The 16,964-nt window shown below is 44.1% G+C and overlaps 1 protein-coding gene across 2 annotated transcripts in view; it reads right to left on the bottom strand.

Moving 5' to 3' along the window:
* Positions 1 to 2,161: 2,161 nt before the first annotated feature.
* Positions 2,162 to 16,964, bottom strand: part of DLGAP5 (DLG associated protein 5) — a 35,680-nt gene continuing 20,877 nt past the window's right edge. For both annotated transcript variants that reach the window (XM_075192536.1, XM_075192535.1), the window contains exon 19: positions 2,162 to 3,872. In XM_075192536.1, the coding sequence (XP_075048637.1) occupies positions 3,795 to 3,872 (78 nt within the window). In that variant the 3' untranslated portion in view covers positions 2,162 to 3,794. The remainder of the gene's footprint in view (positions 3,873 to 16,964) is intronic.

Raw genomic sequence — 16,964 nt, 5'->3', positions numbered from 1 at the left:
AACCACATACTTGAGGGAATAAAGCTCCTCCTGCTGTCTTCTAGTTTCCCCAATAACTGCTGAAAAGTGTTAGTGTAAACACGTGTGCAGGTATTTGTAATAAGCACCCATAATATGAGTATCATAATTGCAGTGATACAAAAACAAAATATTTAATACTTAAATACAGAGGAACAGGAGTCTCTAAAAATTGTATTCTTTTTAAAAAGTCTTTGTTTGATCTGATGTACCGTCCAGTGCTTCTAGTCACCAAGGAAAATGTTTATTCATTAAAGAATTAAAACAAGCCTATGTTATAGAGTGGCTATAAAAAGCACCAATTCAGTGGTATCACATTCAAATCCCAATATATCCAATAATGATCTATTACAAATATTTAAACTGCTCCACTAACGTCACTAGTGATCAACATACTTTTAAATCATGATAAAATATGCTTCAACCGTATGGAACCTCTTTAAAATATTAAAACAAACCGTATAATTGTTGCAACACCTATAGAAGGTTCCCAAACTCTTCAATATGCAAATTCAACTAGTTAATAGGGTGCACCAGAAGGAGTAATGATTAAATAATCATAATTATGGTGGTTTATAAAATGTATCTATTAGGCTGGCAGATCTTCTAAATATAGCACATTTATTGATAAATAAAATACATATGATTTATACCATCTGTATATACATATAGATATAATAGATATATATACGGTGGCTTAGTGGTTAGCACTCCTGCCTCACAGCGCTAGGGTCATGAGCTCAATTCCCGACCATGACCTTATCTGTGAGGAGTTTGTATGTTCTCCCCGTGTTTGCGTGGGTTTCCTCCCACACTCCAAAAAGCATACTAGTAGGTTGATTGGCTGCTATCAAAATTGCTGCCTGTCTGTCTGCCTGCCTCCCTCCAATGGGGCAGGGACTGATGTGAATGAGTTCTCTGTACAGCGCTGCGGAATCAGTGGCGCTATATAAATAAATGGTGATGATGATCTCTATAAGTGCTGTAGTGTATATATGGATGGTATGAATCATATATGTATTTTATTGATCAATAAATGTGCTATATTTAGAAGATCTGCCAGCCTAATAGATACATTTTATAAACCACCATAATTATGATTATTTAATCATTACTCCTTCTGGTGCACCCTATTAACTTGTTGAATTTGCATTAATCCAGACAAATTGAAGTATTAGCTAATAAAGAATGTACAATCATTTTCTGACAGATTTTAATGATTCCTCAGTAAAGAATCATCCAAATTCCCAATGAGTCAGTTATTGAATGTAGAAAGGCGTCAGCGTTATTACTAAAAACAGCAAAATATAAAAATGGATATTATGATCCAGTTACTTGCCTTGTTTGCACTATATTTGGGACGTTAATAATTGTTTTAGTGCATTTTGAAATGGATTTGTTTCAAAGGAAAATGAGGGGATTCCCTGCTATTCTGCTACTAAAGGGGAATGTGTAAACCCACTGATCTGCAAAAGAAGACAGAACCAAGGATTGACATTTTCATTCCTTAGAGTGGATCATATGGAACCGTGAAAGATAATCATTTAAAGACCAGGCCTAGCCTGTGTTGGAACAGGCTGCCAGTTATGTGAAATAGGAGAGACCACTGGCCAGGCATGATTTTTTTAGGTGGTTCATGGAGGGCACAAAACAGGTTAAACATATACATTGGGTAATATACAAAAAGAAATAGTACATTAATGTCATAGGTACCTAATAAAGTATAAAGATGGAAATGTACTTAAACAGGTTAAATGTACTTATGCCTTTTAAGCCATTTGACCAAAGCAGATGTGTACTGCAAACCAATGGGAGCCAACTCTGTTCGGTTGGATCTTGGCTTTAACTAGCAGTGTGTGTTAGTAAAGTTCCAGGTCTGAGCGATAGCTTCTCTGGTCCCTGACTGGTAGGAAGGATGATGAAGAGCAGTCTCTTGGTGGAATAAGTCACAATTATTGCCTTATTACATCAGTGTCAAAACCATTTCTCATACAGGTCGTAGGGAAATAAATTCTACAATGGCCCCTCTCCTTAGCAAGAACCTAAGGGGCAGCTCAATACTGTTTTTGTCCAGGCTTCCCAGAGGGTCATGGGAGAAGTATCGGGGAGGTCATTAAAGAAGGGTGCGGAGCTCTAAGGTAAATGTCTGGTCGTGGAGAATGGAATGGTTAATACACCACGTAGCAGGGCGGGGGCGGGATACTATGTCCGAGAGATCGGCTGATATAGAAGAATGGTCAGAACAAACCATCGGATGTATATGGGATGCCCTGAGCTTCAATGACAGATCGTGGCTGAGGAAGACCATATCAATTCGTGAATAAGTGCCATGAACCGAGGAGTAAAATGTATAGTCTCAGGACAAGGGTTCCCTAAGCCTCCAGGAGTCAAAGAGGAGATGATGGGAAAGAAGGGACACCAAGGCCTTAGATTTACAGGACTCCGAGCCACTGACGGGAGGGAGCAAAGTGGACGATCTATCTATAGTGTCATCTACTACTACATTAAAGTCCCTGCCATAATCACTTCTCCCTGGCGCACCTGAGAGAGCAAGGAGTCTAGGGCAACAAAAAATGAACGTTGGTTTTGATTCGGACCATACACGTTGACTAGGGTGCATAAGGTATTATTGAGTTTGCGGGCAGCGTTTTTAATTAAAATACAACATATATATATAAAAAAAAAATTGTGTTGTAGCACTTAAAAAGCGGCTGACTCAGGAGTGGAAGTGGATGACACCCACTGATCCACATATAATAGACCAAATGCACAAAGTTGGAAACTTTGTGCATTTAGTGTTTTTAATTAACCCACATTTGGTATAAATATTTTGTTGTAATTAAAACAAGTTAATTCTTTGTCATTTTGGGAGTATGTGACCCAGGCTACTACCATCAATTGCATCTTAGGTGGGTATTGCATTAATCAGGCTGCTTTAGGGTAATATGCCTGTTGCATCCTCTTTACCTTCTGCATATTAGCCTGGTATGGAAGTAACGTTAACTTGAGATTTAGCTTTTTTTTATGTACTCTAAAGGTATCACTGTTTATTAGAATCAAAATGTGGAAGTGCCACAGTACAACACTCCATTATGTCTTGTTGGTCACAGTATAAATAGGCATATTTGAGATGTCAGAACCAACAGTACAAAGGATGGTTTGACTTTAGTGTTGATCAATAAATGTATTTTATCCATTACAGTCCTAAAGTGCCCCCTACGGGACCACACTTTTATAGATTGTGAGTATATTGCACCCACACCCTGTCTAAGCCTTACTGGAAATTAATTTGAAAAGACAAAATCCTTAACTTAAGCACGTTACGTTTTCCCAATTAACCAACATCCGAAAACAAGACCACAAAGCAAAGAAGAAAAAAGCCACTTTGAAACACTTTAATTATTTTTGGCAGCGTGCTTCTGGAATACAAACTTTTAAGCTTTCTAAAACACAATATAAACAAACTGTTTTAAAAATACTGCATACTAGATTTACAGGCTTAATAACATAGTAAATAAGTGTTTTTACATCAACTAAAATTTATATACATTGTCAGTCTTATACCATTTTAAACTAAATGGAAACTGGACGACATGCAAAAACAGCCCATAATATACATTTAATGGCTTTAAAATGTAACATACTAGCACGGCACGTGTATTATACATATCTTAAAAGATAATCAAAAAGTTTCAGAATACACAGTCAATAAAATATATAAATATAGAATTTAGCTTCCAGTTTCTACACTTCACATGTTGAAATAGTTTTTTCGGCTACTTCTCCTCCAGTGGTGAAAACACCATCAAATCAGAGTCTACAGCAGACTGAAGCGTCAAGGGGGTATGCGTTACCTGCAAAGAGACATTTGTTAAGAAACTTTAAAAAGAGGATTTTTACTCACCGTAAAATCAGTTTCTCTTACTACACTGGGGGACACTGCGTTACCTTGGGGTATAGTAGGTGGGTCTGGAGTTAGGCACTTATAAACTTGTTTGTTCCCCTGACTCCTCCCCCACTATGCCCCTCCTCTGTAGCTGACTTCAGTTTTGTATAACCAAGCCAGGAAGAGAGAAGAAGCAATTTAGAAAGCAACACCAAAGACAGCACTACTTTCAGAGCAAGGGAGGGCGCGCAGTGTCCCCCAGTGTAGTAAGAGAAACTGATTTTACGGTGAGTAAAAATCCTCTTTTCTCTGTCCTACCACTGGGGAACACTGCGTTACCTTGGGGAGCTACCAAAGCTGTGTCCAAGGGCAGGAATGCTCTGGAACGGCTGTGTGCAATGTTTTGTGTTCAAAACCCTGCATTTGTGAATGCAAAGGCATGCAACAAAGAAAACAACATGCAGCAGAAACAGACGCTGCCACTCTGTACAACTGCGCCATTGAATGACGCTGTTGTGCCGTACAAAAAGCTGCAACCCTCCTGGAGAGTGCACTGTTAAAGTCACTGGATCCAGCAGAAGGGTACAGACAGAATGTTGGTCGTGATACAGTGGCAAGAGACCACCTAGACCCTGCCCCGCCCCCTACACTCTTTAGCGCTAGAGAGGCTAAAGGGCATAAAATTCCACAAGAGCACAAACTATCTCCCGTTGGAGAAAAGTTACACACCAAGAAGAGGCACAAGAATGATATACCGCGCAATCCCTGTGTCAGTGGAATGCAGGCACTAAACGTCAGAAACAATAATGCCTCGTACAACGCGCCACTAATTTTTTGGGAAATAAAATGAGGAAGAGCCATACACACTCTAGCCCCGGATCCCCTACGAGATGTGATATCCAAGGGAGCAGCCTGCATTGAGCTAACAACTCAATCCACTCAGTGATATCCAAAAGATCACAATATACACTGATTCAACAGCTTAAGCCAATCAGCTATATCTAAGGAAGCACTGATACAGTGCTTAAACCAGGGGTGTCCAACCTTTTAGCTTCCCTGGGCCACATTGGACGACGACGAGTTGGTTTGGGCCGCACATAAGATACACTAACAATAACGATAGCTGATCATCCAAAAAACCATAGAAAACATAGTTAACATATATATATATGAGAAAAAAAGTGAATATATATATATATATATATATATATATATATATCTATATATATATCTATATATCTATCTATATATATATCTATATATATATCTATATATCTATCTATCTATATCTATCTATCATCACTTTTTTTTCCAAATCCCCCTATACTTACCTTCCAATCGCCCTGTTCAAAAAATCCTCTCTAGTTATTATACTATAATCACTTTTTGTATTGTTTCGATGCAATATCAATAAAGTGCATTTAAGCCAGGCATTGTATATCAGGGTGCCCTGACCAGGCCTGCGGTACCTGACATATACATCACTGTGACCCCAAATTGTGACCTGTTTTGCTAATTACACCACTATGTTAGTTAAGGGATAACAACTTATAATGGGCCAAAGAGAATAATATATAATGCCCCATTAGTATTACAAGTAGAAGTATGTAGCAGGGAAATAAGGTCCATGATGCTCCAGGACCAGGTGACTTTTATTCACTGGTCAGCGTCCCTTGAAATAATAAAAAAAATCCCCCTTAACTTACCTTTTAATCGGCTTGTTCTCCTGTCCTCTTCTCTTCTTTTCTGTAATTCTGTGCTGCTGATTGTTCTTCTCGTGCGGGTGACTCCTCTGTGCTGCGCTCCGCAATGGATGTTGGGCGTGATGACATCACGCCCGACATTCACTGCGAGCACCGCACGGAGGAGGAGACAAGGGAGGAAGCCCAGGGCCCTCTTCACAATTTCTTGGGCCCCCGGGCACAGCAGTGCATATATATATATATGGGCCCGTCGGAGGCAGCAAAAAAAAAAAGTCAATACTTACCTTGCGGTCAGCTGGCTATCTGGCTCCCTCTATGGTCTCCACTGTCGCGCTCCGCAATGGATGTCGGGCGGGCGTGATGACGTCACGCCCGACATGCACTGCGAGCGCGACGGAGGAGGAGACCATGGAGGGAGCCGGATCGCCAGCTGACCGCAAGGTAAGTATTGTCTTTTTTTTTTTTTTTTTCCAGGTTTTTTTTTTTTGCTGCCTCCGACGGGCCCCCCTGGGCTGCAGGGCTCCCGGGCACCTGCCCATTGTGCCCAATGGGAAAGATGGCCCTGAGGGAGCCTGAGTACCAGCTGATGTGACCGCAAGGTAAGTATTTTCTTTTCTTTTTTTTGCAGAATTTTTTTTTTCCCATTAACAGTGCTGCCCCCTTGCCACAACCAAAACTCCTTCTGGGCCACATTTACAGGCGTGCTGGGCCGCAGGTTGGACAACCCTGGCTTAAACCATTCAGAGATATACCAGGGAGTACTCATTACAATGAGCTAAACGGCTTAACAAACTCAGCGTTATCTGAGGAAGCACTCATATAGAGAACTGACAATGTAAGGCCGTCATATATACAAGAGAGCACTCATACCATGAGTTAACAGCTTTAAAAATAAAAATTCAGAGAGTCACCGGAGGCCGAAGCAAGGCCCCTGATGACTAGAACTAGACTCCCTGGAAATATGTGACCAACCAAAGGTGGGCTAAGCCTGAAGAAACCCCTTAAGCAAGACAACCTTCCGGTGAGCTAACCGGAGAGCCACGGAAAGCGCCACTGAAGGGAGTAAGGCGGAGACCTGAATCGGAGCCAGCTAGAAAAAACAAAACCCTTTAAAGATTCCTGAGTGGGACGTGTAAAACTCAAGGAATTTACACCAACCAAATATAGTTTCAAGCCCAAAGAAACAGCTGAAGAAGCTCTACGGCTGTAATTGAGGTAGCAACCATTTCCCTGTAAGGGCTCTCAGGCCGTAAATGTTGGGCGTCCGACGCCTCGGCGTCAAACTAGATGATGGAAATCAATAAGGGCCGAACTGCAAGATGAGGCCGCTCTGGAACCGGAAAAACACTAGTCCCCTAAACCAGAACACTGCTTAGCGAGACACATGGCGGACCACCAGACTAGCTGGGATGCGCCCCCCTCCTAGAAACTCTCAAACACCCATGAGGAAATGGGACCTGTAAACAACATGTACACTCCCTAAGTTCTAGGGAGACCAGACTTGGCTATGGACAAATCCACTTGAGGGTCATTAGATTGAGAACAGACAGACAAAACAGGTGAACATGTCAAAAGAACCTGGGCTCCCTCTCGGAGAGCCCTATGACCTAACCAGGAAGGCACAAAAGGTATTAATCCTGGAGTGACCCACTTTACCTGGTAAATGACTGATTGCTAAGGCATTCGGCACTCAATAAAAATACGTTGGACTCACTTGTCCCATAGTATATCACAAAGCACACCCCTCCGACCATACACAGGTCGACCTCCATCCTGCAATTAGGATATGGGTATTCCAGAAGTGCTACAAAATATACAACAGCCCTGCATTATGAGACCGAATCTCTACAGGACCGAATCTCTACAGGTTTTCTGACCCCATGTACAAGAAGGACAACTGACCCACTTAAAAATCGTTGTGGCTAAGCACCACCCGAAAGGTAAACCAGTGGATAAGGGCAGAGGGATGCTATGCATGTCCAAAACAAGGAAGGTAGCTTCCCGTGATGAACATCTCCCTGTGGAGACATGGGAGATGTCCCGAGTGAGAAATGCCAATGATACAACTAGAACCTTGGTATCCTATTTGGGAAAAAGAAACTCCTGTTACTGAAAGGAAATTCTGCCAGGAGCATTTTGGAACTGTGTAGAAGAGAGATGAGCGTGTTCTTCGGTAGGCAGATACTGAAAACCCCAATCTAGAAGATAAGGCATAAGCCAACACTTCTGCTGTGGTAGAATGAGCAAAGACCTGGGTAGGTCTAAAGTGACCACCTGCGAACTCAATAATGCAGCCATGCTGCTTGCTGAGAGGCTGCAAGTATAATATTCTGGAAAAAAGTCTAGCTGTAAGCTAAGCGTTGGTTGTAATAAATAACTTCCACCTTTGGAGGATGTCCCCAGACCTATGGATGTTTACCCGACTGCCACTGTACATAAACTATAACCACCCTTGTAAGGCTAAGCCTGACTCGGGATGTGGCACCCTCACCTCAGATCAACAGAGAGGATGAACGGATAGGACACGTAAACATCATGGCCTGGTGTCGCCGACATAAAAAAAAGAAAGCACACCTACCGCCAGAAGCCTTTGGATACTCGTTTGTAATAGTGCAAACTGAGAGTTTCGTTATAGTAACGTAGTCCTGTGAACATGTGGCAAACTATTGGTATCATAGCTGGATGGCTATATGACTACCATCTATGACTCTGCTGGGTGAATACAAACCACCCCAGTAACCCTTAATGTAACTAAAGGCTAGAGAACTTCTTTCTGTCAGAGAGCCTCTAGATAAAACCCTTTACCAGCTCCTGCTCAACCTCTTCTGTCAGCTTCCACCGGGATAAGCAGAATAAGAGAACTGAAAAGCCACAAGGTTGTCACCAGCAGGGATTACTTCCCCTGTATTCACTCTGACAGTAAAGGGAGGGGAGATGAAAATTTGGCCAGTCTTTTACCGTTTACTTGGTTTTTGTCAAAGTGTAATATATGAGGGAAAACATTTTCTCAATAGGATGTCACTAAGGCTTAGGAATCAAATTGAAATATATACTGGTGTTTTGCAAATGCTAAAACAGTGTAAAGTTTAAACTGGGATAATCCACCTCGTGTGTGCAACCAGAGGGAATAATGTTCTTGTTAGTAAAACAAGATCGAAATAGACATCCTCAGGTGAGAAATGACCTACATCCTGATTTTGACTGTGACAACAGTGAAAGATAAAAACCTATCCATCTGTGAAAGATGATGAACAGCGGCATCTTTGTCCGGATGGTTTTCCACCGGAATAGCTGAATGCCACTTCTGTGTTAGCGGACAGATATAAGCTGTGTGGGGGCTTAACCAACACAGTGTAACATGTGTAGAAGCATGAAAAAGGGTATACTAACGCACCATTTCGGACTCTAAAATCACCTTAATAAGTTCGGCCACCCGAGGCGACAGTGATTTAGGCCAGACCTGTTTCTGCAAAACTGCTGACACCGAAATGGGAGCACCCCGATTGTAGACCCTAGGCCATTGATGTTGCCGTAGATTTAGCCCAGCTTGACTTCAGCGGAACTGCAGTCACCGAAGTGGGTGCACCCTGTTCGCCAAGCTAAGTCTCATAAGCTCCACAGAGAGCATCCGGGCTAAGCTGTAGAAAAAATTATATTAAAATAAGAGGATTTATGTACTTACGTTAAATCAGTTTCTCTGATTCAGTCTGGGGGGACACTGCTTACCATGGAGTTGTGGAGGGAGCTTGGGGAGTTGGCACCTAACTAGTTAACTTTTAGTGCTGCCGACAGACCCCTCCCCTCTACAATCCCCCTGCCTCTTCCTCTTCCTGTCAGTTAATTAAAAAGCCCAAGGAGAAAAAAGGGCAGTCAAACAAGAGCACACAGAAGAAAAGCAGAAGGGAGGGATCGCAGTGTCCCCCAGACTGAATCAGAGAAACGGATTTAACGTAAGTACATAAATCCTCTTTTCTCTTTCATCCAGTCTGGGGGACACTGCTTACCATGGGGACGTTCTAAAGCAGCCCCCTAAGGGTGGGACTACTCTAAAAATCCCGCTCGCAAAGCATTACGAGCGAAATTTGCATCCGCGGATGCAAATACATTAAACTGGTAAAATTTTGTAAAGGTGTAGACAGAGGACTAGGTCTCTCTGCCCCTGGACGGTTAGCCTTATGTAAGCTTGCCTAATAGTAGCCGTAATCCATCTTGCAATGGACTGTTTTGAGGCTGGCCAGCCTCTCTTATTAGCATCATAAAGAACAAACAGAGAATCAGTACGTCTAATCTGAGAAGTTCTTTTGACATAAATGCGGAGAGCCCTAACCACATCTAACTTTTCCATAGACTGTTGATCCGAATGGGAAGTAGATGAGAAGACCGGAACTACAATTTCTTGGTTCAGATGGAAAACTGAAACTACTTTAGGAAAGAAGAAGGGAGGGTTCTTAACACCGCTCTGTCCTCGTGGAAAACCAGATATGGTTCCCGACAAGACAGAGCTCCTAATTCTGAAAGCCTATGTGCAGATGCAATAGCCAAAAGAAAGAGGACCTTCCAGGTCAACCATTTCAAATCTGCCACAAGTAAAGGCTCAAAGGGAGGCCCTTTAAGCATATCCAGCACCAGATTGAGATCCCACGGTGCTGTAGGCGGAACATAGGGAGGCTGAATATGCAAGACTCCCTGGAGGGGATGAAGTCCTAATATCTGGTAAATCCGCTAATTTCAGGCGAAAACAGACTAAAAGTGCCGATACCTGAACTTTTAGGGAACCTAAATGAAGCCCTGCTTCCAGGCCATCTGAAGAAAAGTCAATAAACAAGGGAGACGAAAAGAGGACGTGTGACATGTCCTATTTTCACACCATCTGATATAGGTTTTCCAAATCCGGTGATAGATGCGAGCTGAGACTGGCTTTCTGGCTCGCATCATAGTGTTCAGCACACTGGAGGAAACAACCTATAGCCCTCCAGAGGCTGGCTTCAACAGCCATGCCGTTAACTGATCTGAGGTAATTCTGGTAACGGAAGGGACCCTGCGCAGAAGGAGGTCGACTCGAGATGGAAGACGAAACCCCAGTCCTTCTGCCATAGAGAGTATGTCCGCGTACCAGACTCGGCGCGGCCATGAGGGAGCTATCCGAATTACTGGCAGACCTCCTTGTTTTACTCGTCTGAGCACACGAGGAAGCATGGGAATCGGAGGGAACAAGTATCCCAATCTGAAGTCCCATGACATCGTCATTACGTCCACTACCACCGCTAAGGGGTCCCTTGCCCTTGCGCGAAATGTGTGAACCTTTCTGTTGTGTCTGGAGGCCATGAGATCTATATCCGGAAGACCCCACCTCTGAGCCAGAGACTGGAACACTTCTGGATGGAGTGACCACTCTCCTGGCATCATCTGATTTCGACTTAAGTAGTCGGCCTCCCAATTTCTTATTCCTGGAATGAATGCTGCCGATATTGCGGGAACAGATAGTTCTGCCCAAATCAAGATTTAAGTTGCAATCTTCATTGCAGCTACACTCCTGGTTCCTCCCTGTCTGTTGACATATGCCACAGCCATGGCATTGTCGGACTGACGGGGTGGTCCTGGAGGAGGGACTGGGCCCCCCGAAGGGCTAAAAGAATAGCCTTCAATTCCAGTTACGTTTATTGAAGAGTCGACTCCTGAACCGACCAAAAGCCCTGGAGCCGGAGATGGAGCGAAGGACCTGCCCACCGTCATGTGATCCCGAATCAGCCACCACTGGAGTGATTGTCTCGTCCTCGGGGATAGAGAGATCCTCTGGAGATCTAAGCGAAGGTGGGATCCTGACCATTTTGTCAACAGATCTCACTGGAAACAACGAGAATGGGCTCAACCAAAGGGGATAGTCTCGAAGGAGACCACCATCTTTCCCAGCAGCCGCATGCACAAGTGCATTGAGGGGCTGGGGGAAGACAAGACCTGAGTTGTTATGCTCTGAATTGAAGCAACCTTCTCGACAGGCAGGAAAACCTTTTGCTGGCTGGTGTCCATGATGAGGCCTAGGAAAACCATGCGTTGACACAGAACCATCTGGGATTTCTTTAAATTGATCAGCCATCTGTGGCCCTCGAGGACCACCAAGGTGAGGGACAAGTGATGACATAAGCAATCTACTGAGGATTTGATGAGCAGATCGTCCAAATAAGGCACGACCTGAACTCCCTGAAGGTGAAGACATGCTGCCATAACTGACATGACCTTCGTGAAAACCCTCGGCGCTGTTGAGAGGCCGAAGGGGAGGGCCCGAAACTGATAGTGGAAGGATCCCACCGAGAATCTTAGAAGAGACTGATGGTGAATCCATATGGGAATATGGAGGTATGCGTCCTTTAGGTCTATGGACGCCATAAACTGATCCTTCTCTAAGCCGTTTATCACCGACCTCAGGGATTCCATAAGAAATTTGTCTACCTTTAAGTGCACATTGAGGCCCTTTAAATTTAGGATGGGGCGAAAGGAGCCGTCCGGCTTCTTGACCAGAAACAGGTTTGAATAAAACCCCTGCCATTTCTGGTAATCTGGAACCCTGCAGATAACTTTTTGAAAAAAAGAAGAGAGGCGACCCAATCCTGTATAGCCTGCCTTCTTGATGGATCTCGGGGGAGCGGAGTTTGGAAGAAACGATGTGGAGCGGGGCTCAACAGTTCTATCCTGTACCCCTCTGATATAATACCCCGAATCCAAGAATCTTGGGAGGACGCTGCCCACTGTTCCTGAAACAAAGACAGACGTCCCCCCACTGGCGCCCCCTGCAGAACAGAGTGGTCGTCATGACGCAGGCTTCTCCTGGGACATGGAGGCCTGGCGCCTAGCTGCAAACGAGGATCTCCCCCTGGCAGAGGAGCCTCGAGAATTGGGCTGTCTGCCTCTAAAGGACTGTCCTTTAGGAAAGGAGGTCCCCCGAAAAGGCTGACGAAAAAGAGCTGACCCGAGGGTTCCGGCTCCTGCTAGGGAATACTGGCAAGGAAGTGCTTTTGCCCCCGGTTGCCTGAGAGATCAGGGTATCCAATTCCGGGCCGAACAAACCTGACGCTTAAAAAGGAATGGTTTCCATGGACTTTTTTGATTCCGCATCTCCTTCCCATGATTTCAGCCATAACGTCTTCTTGCTGAGATAGATGCAGCCTGAATAGAAGAGGATACAGCCGCTGTATACTGGGCCACCTTATACAGGTACCCCTATGCCTCCTTCAAATGCAAAGCCAGGGGAAGTAAATCAGAGTCATGTAATGCCTCTGCCAGCTGGTCTGCCCATGCTTCCATAGCTCTAGCACCCCAAGCTGACGCAAATGTGGGCCTAGAGGAAGAACCCGCAGCCGCAAATATAGATTTTAGCTGGGATTCCACTCTGCGGTGATTGACATCCTGTAGGGATGCAGAACCTGGGGCTGGGAGTAAAGTGTGCTTGGCCAATCGGGCTATAGGAATATCCACTTTTGGAATGCTCTCCCAGCGAACCACATCCTCTTCCTGCAATGGATACAGGGAAGAGAACCTTTGGGAACAGAGAACCTTTTCTCCGGCTGTTTCCAGGCTCCTTTTGCGATATCTCCAAGTTCTACAGAAGGGGGAAAACGGCTAGCCCTTCTTTTGGCTTTCTTAAAAAGATTTCTGTCTCTGGGAGTCGGATCTTCCGGTTCTGGGAGATCCAACGCTTGTCTTACTGTTAAAACCAAATTGTTAATAAATTGGCTTTTAGAGCTTTCTTCCTGTCCCAACGGTAGAACCTGGTCAGGATCAGAATTAATATCCCCCTCTTCCTCTGAAAACTCCTCAGAGTCTGAAAGGACCATAAGGGTATTATCAGATCTAGGCCGCTTCCTTCTAGCAGGCGGAATATTTGGGGATTCGAGTAACTGGTTCAGTTTATCCAAACCCTTTATAAAAGCTGCGGACCATGGCGGCTCTGTGGGAACAGGGGGTTGGTCCGTCTGTAATGAGGAAGGTCCTGGTATAGACATTCCACTGGAACCAGAGGAAGCAGGGAGGCCCAATGGTGTATTTGGATTATTAGACACCGAAGTTGCCCCACTGGACCACAATTGATTGGATTGAGAAACAATCTGTGCTAAGGAGGAAACCGACTGTGTCAGGGAGGCCACCCAGGCCGGTTCCTCCGATGGAGGGGCTGAGACCTGTTGGGTTTGCGCAGGGGGAACCCCTGCTTCACAAACAGAGCTCCATCGGGTCCTTCTGCCCACAAGTTAATTTTACATGACATTTAGAACACGTAAAAAAATATTGATTTAGGGCCCTTTCCCTTATCTGGCATTTCTGAATAAAGGAAGGCACACCAACACACAGACTTAAATTGAAAAATTTTAGCTAATTAGAGAGAGAGAGATATAATATGTATAGAGGAAAGTGTAACTACAAGAATCAACTAATCTAGATAAAAAGTTGTACTTGTAAAATTTTAAACACAAAAATATATTTAAGCAGGTAGGAGAACTATAATATAACTCCTACTAGCCCTCTTGTACACAGCAATACAGCATATGTGTTTAAATAAATCAGATACTTAGCCATAGGCCAAACAGGGGAGAAGTCCAACAGCAGTATCCTGGTGCCTGCTCCCTCAGATCTGTTCTCGGGCTTCTCCTTGGCGCCAGAAGACTGGGACAGACCATCTCTCTCTCAGGAAGGAGGGGGAGCTCTGTGTGTTAACTCCCCCCCTTCAGTAGTGCTGCTTCTGCAGCGATTAAAAAATAAAAATACATTTTCTGTAGCAGAGTAATGGAGACCTCCAGAGGTCTCCGCAGCGGATAATACCTGATGCCCCCTCCTATGCATGAGGGGGGATCCAGGTATAGCCCCCTTCTTCCTAGGATCTCCTTCCCGAAATCCAAAATGGCCACAGTCAACTGACATATCCGATAACCGGCACTCTATGCCTGCAATGGCAGCGCCGGTTATCGGGGAGGCTCAGGAGTGACAGCGGTCCGTGAGACCGCTTGTCACTCTCAATTTTAGACACCCTTTCCTCCATCTCCTTTACTGTCCCAGTCAGTGAGAACCGCTGGCTCTCATCTGACAGGGGAGCGTCTGCGCTGCTGTGAGTGTGTCCTCTATATTAGAACACACTCCAGCCTGCTACTGGGAAAAAATGAAGTAAAAATTAAAAGAATAAAATAAAAGTAATAAAATTACACTAAGCACTAAAAGCACTGCCCAACTCCATGGGCACCTGAAAAAAACTGACAGGAAGAGGCAGGGGGATTGTAGAGGGGAGGGGTCTGTCGGCAGCACTAAAAGTTAACTAGTTAGGTGCCAACTCCCCAAGCTCCCTCCACAACCCCATGGTAAGCAGTGTCCCCCAGACTGGATGAAAGAGAAATACATTTTGTACAGACATAATACAACTCAGGTGTACCAGCGAGGTACTCTGACACCTAAGACAATGGTTAGCAAAGGGTCAGGAAATATAAATGAATCTCATCATTTGTACATAAATATTGTCAGGACAGACGGAAATCTCCCACTGGGGGAATCTGTCCAGCCATAATGCAATGGAATAATAGGCGATACCAAATACATCTTGTGCACCTTAATAATATACACATTGCAACATGCCCATGCTAATTCCTACCACGGAAAAGCATAGAGTATAATCATAAATCCTTTTTTTTTAAATACATTGTGCGATATATATATATATATATATATATATATATATATATATATATATATATATATATATACACACACACAAATATATATACACACACACACGTGCATACTGCCTTTTGTATAGGTTGAACAAAAGATAATCCAGAAGTACATAGGGCACCTGTGTATCATAGTACAGACATACCAGTGAATGTCTATTACACTTGTGAGCTCTTATGCAGACCCATTGAAAATTAAAGGCACAAGTTGTCCATAACAAGCCTTTCATATATATTATATGCTCAATGCAGCATAGAAATTCCTTTATTCTATATACCAGGAAGTTTCTAGGTATTAGACACAAAGTTTGAAAACAGTTCTAGTCTGTATGCATTAAAGACTGAACGAGTTAACTGTTGTTTAGTAAACAAATAAAGACAATACAGAGTTACCAGCAGTTTGGAAACAGAGCTGATTCAGCGTGCAGGTCTCTGTCTGTCACAGCCTCCAGGCATGGGCGGCGCCTGTGTGCAGAAACTGAAAGGGGGAGGGAGTTAAAACTTCCATCCGTCCCTCAAGATGGCCGCCTCCACGTGCCGCCAAACTGCACATAAGTATGTCAGTCGGCTGTAACCATGCATCCTCCACAATAATTAAAATGCCCAGGCTGCGGGGAGCATTAGCAAGCTAATTGCCTTTACTGTAGCGTGATTGCTGCTCTGTCCCCACCGCTCGCTGCCCAGAGGGGGGAGGAGGCGGGGGACTTGCCGGCATGTCTGCGGGGGGAGGAGAGGCGATTGTAGCTTCACTCCCGCCCGACACAGAATTAAGGGCCCCGGCCGTCTATATGGCCGTTTAAAATATACCTATTATAGCTGCTGCCCCGAATAGCAGATACAATAAAAGGGCCAACTGCTCGTTTCTAGGGGGAGACTGCCGGCAATGGTGCAAGGTAAGAGAGGCAGGCTGCTTCTTACCTTGCGCAGGGACCCGGGTGAAGAAAACCTGACAGGCTATTCACCCACTCTGGGACTTAGATCCCCACGCTGCACCTGCAAAAGGAAGAAAATAAAAACATGAAAACTAAAACTAAACTAAGTATAGGCAGGAGCCTATACAGAAGTGACCTTTCTTCAGAAGGCACTTACAACAACTGAAGTCAGCTACAGAGGAGGGGCATAGTGGGGGAGGAGTCAGGGGAACAAACAAGTTTATAAGTGCCTAACTCCAGTCCCACCTACTATACCCCAAGGTAACGCAGTGTCCCCCAGTGGTAGGACAGAGAAATGCAGTTTGTTTTTTTTGTTTTTTTTTTTAAGTTGGCAACTAGTCTCTCTAAACTTCAAAGGCTATTGATCATGTCAGTTTTAATATTCAAGACGACATCTGGAATTATGCCACTTATCTCATTCTATCCACTCATTAGGTTTGACTTTTAGTGATTTATTACGAATGTATCACACGAGAAATACTACTGGTGGTTCTGGCACCTTTTATTTCACATCCTGCACTATGGCCGAGAAAACTAACTCCCCTCCATGCATTGTATCAGAGCCAAACCAGCTTCTTTCATATGAAACTGGTTCCTTATTTTTTTTTTATAAAAATCCAGGTATGTAGCCATTACACTCAGCACTGTTTTATCACTCTACTGGTGAGAAGTTCTTGGTGGTTCACATGGGAACTGTAAAGCGACAAAGCTTAAATTCTGT

The sequence above is a fragment of the Mixophyes fleayi genome, chromosome 12 (genome assembly GCF_038048845.1).
Source record: "Mixophyes fleayi isolate aMixFle1 chromosome 12, aMixFle1.hap1, whole genome shotgun sequence".
NCBI lineage: Eukaryota > Metazoa > Chordata > Amphibia > Anura > Limnodynastidae > Mixophyes > Mixophyes fleayi.
Note: the sequence above shows the minus strand (reverse complement) of the source record. Positions and strands in the feature narration are given on the sequence as shown.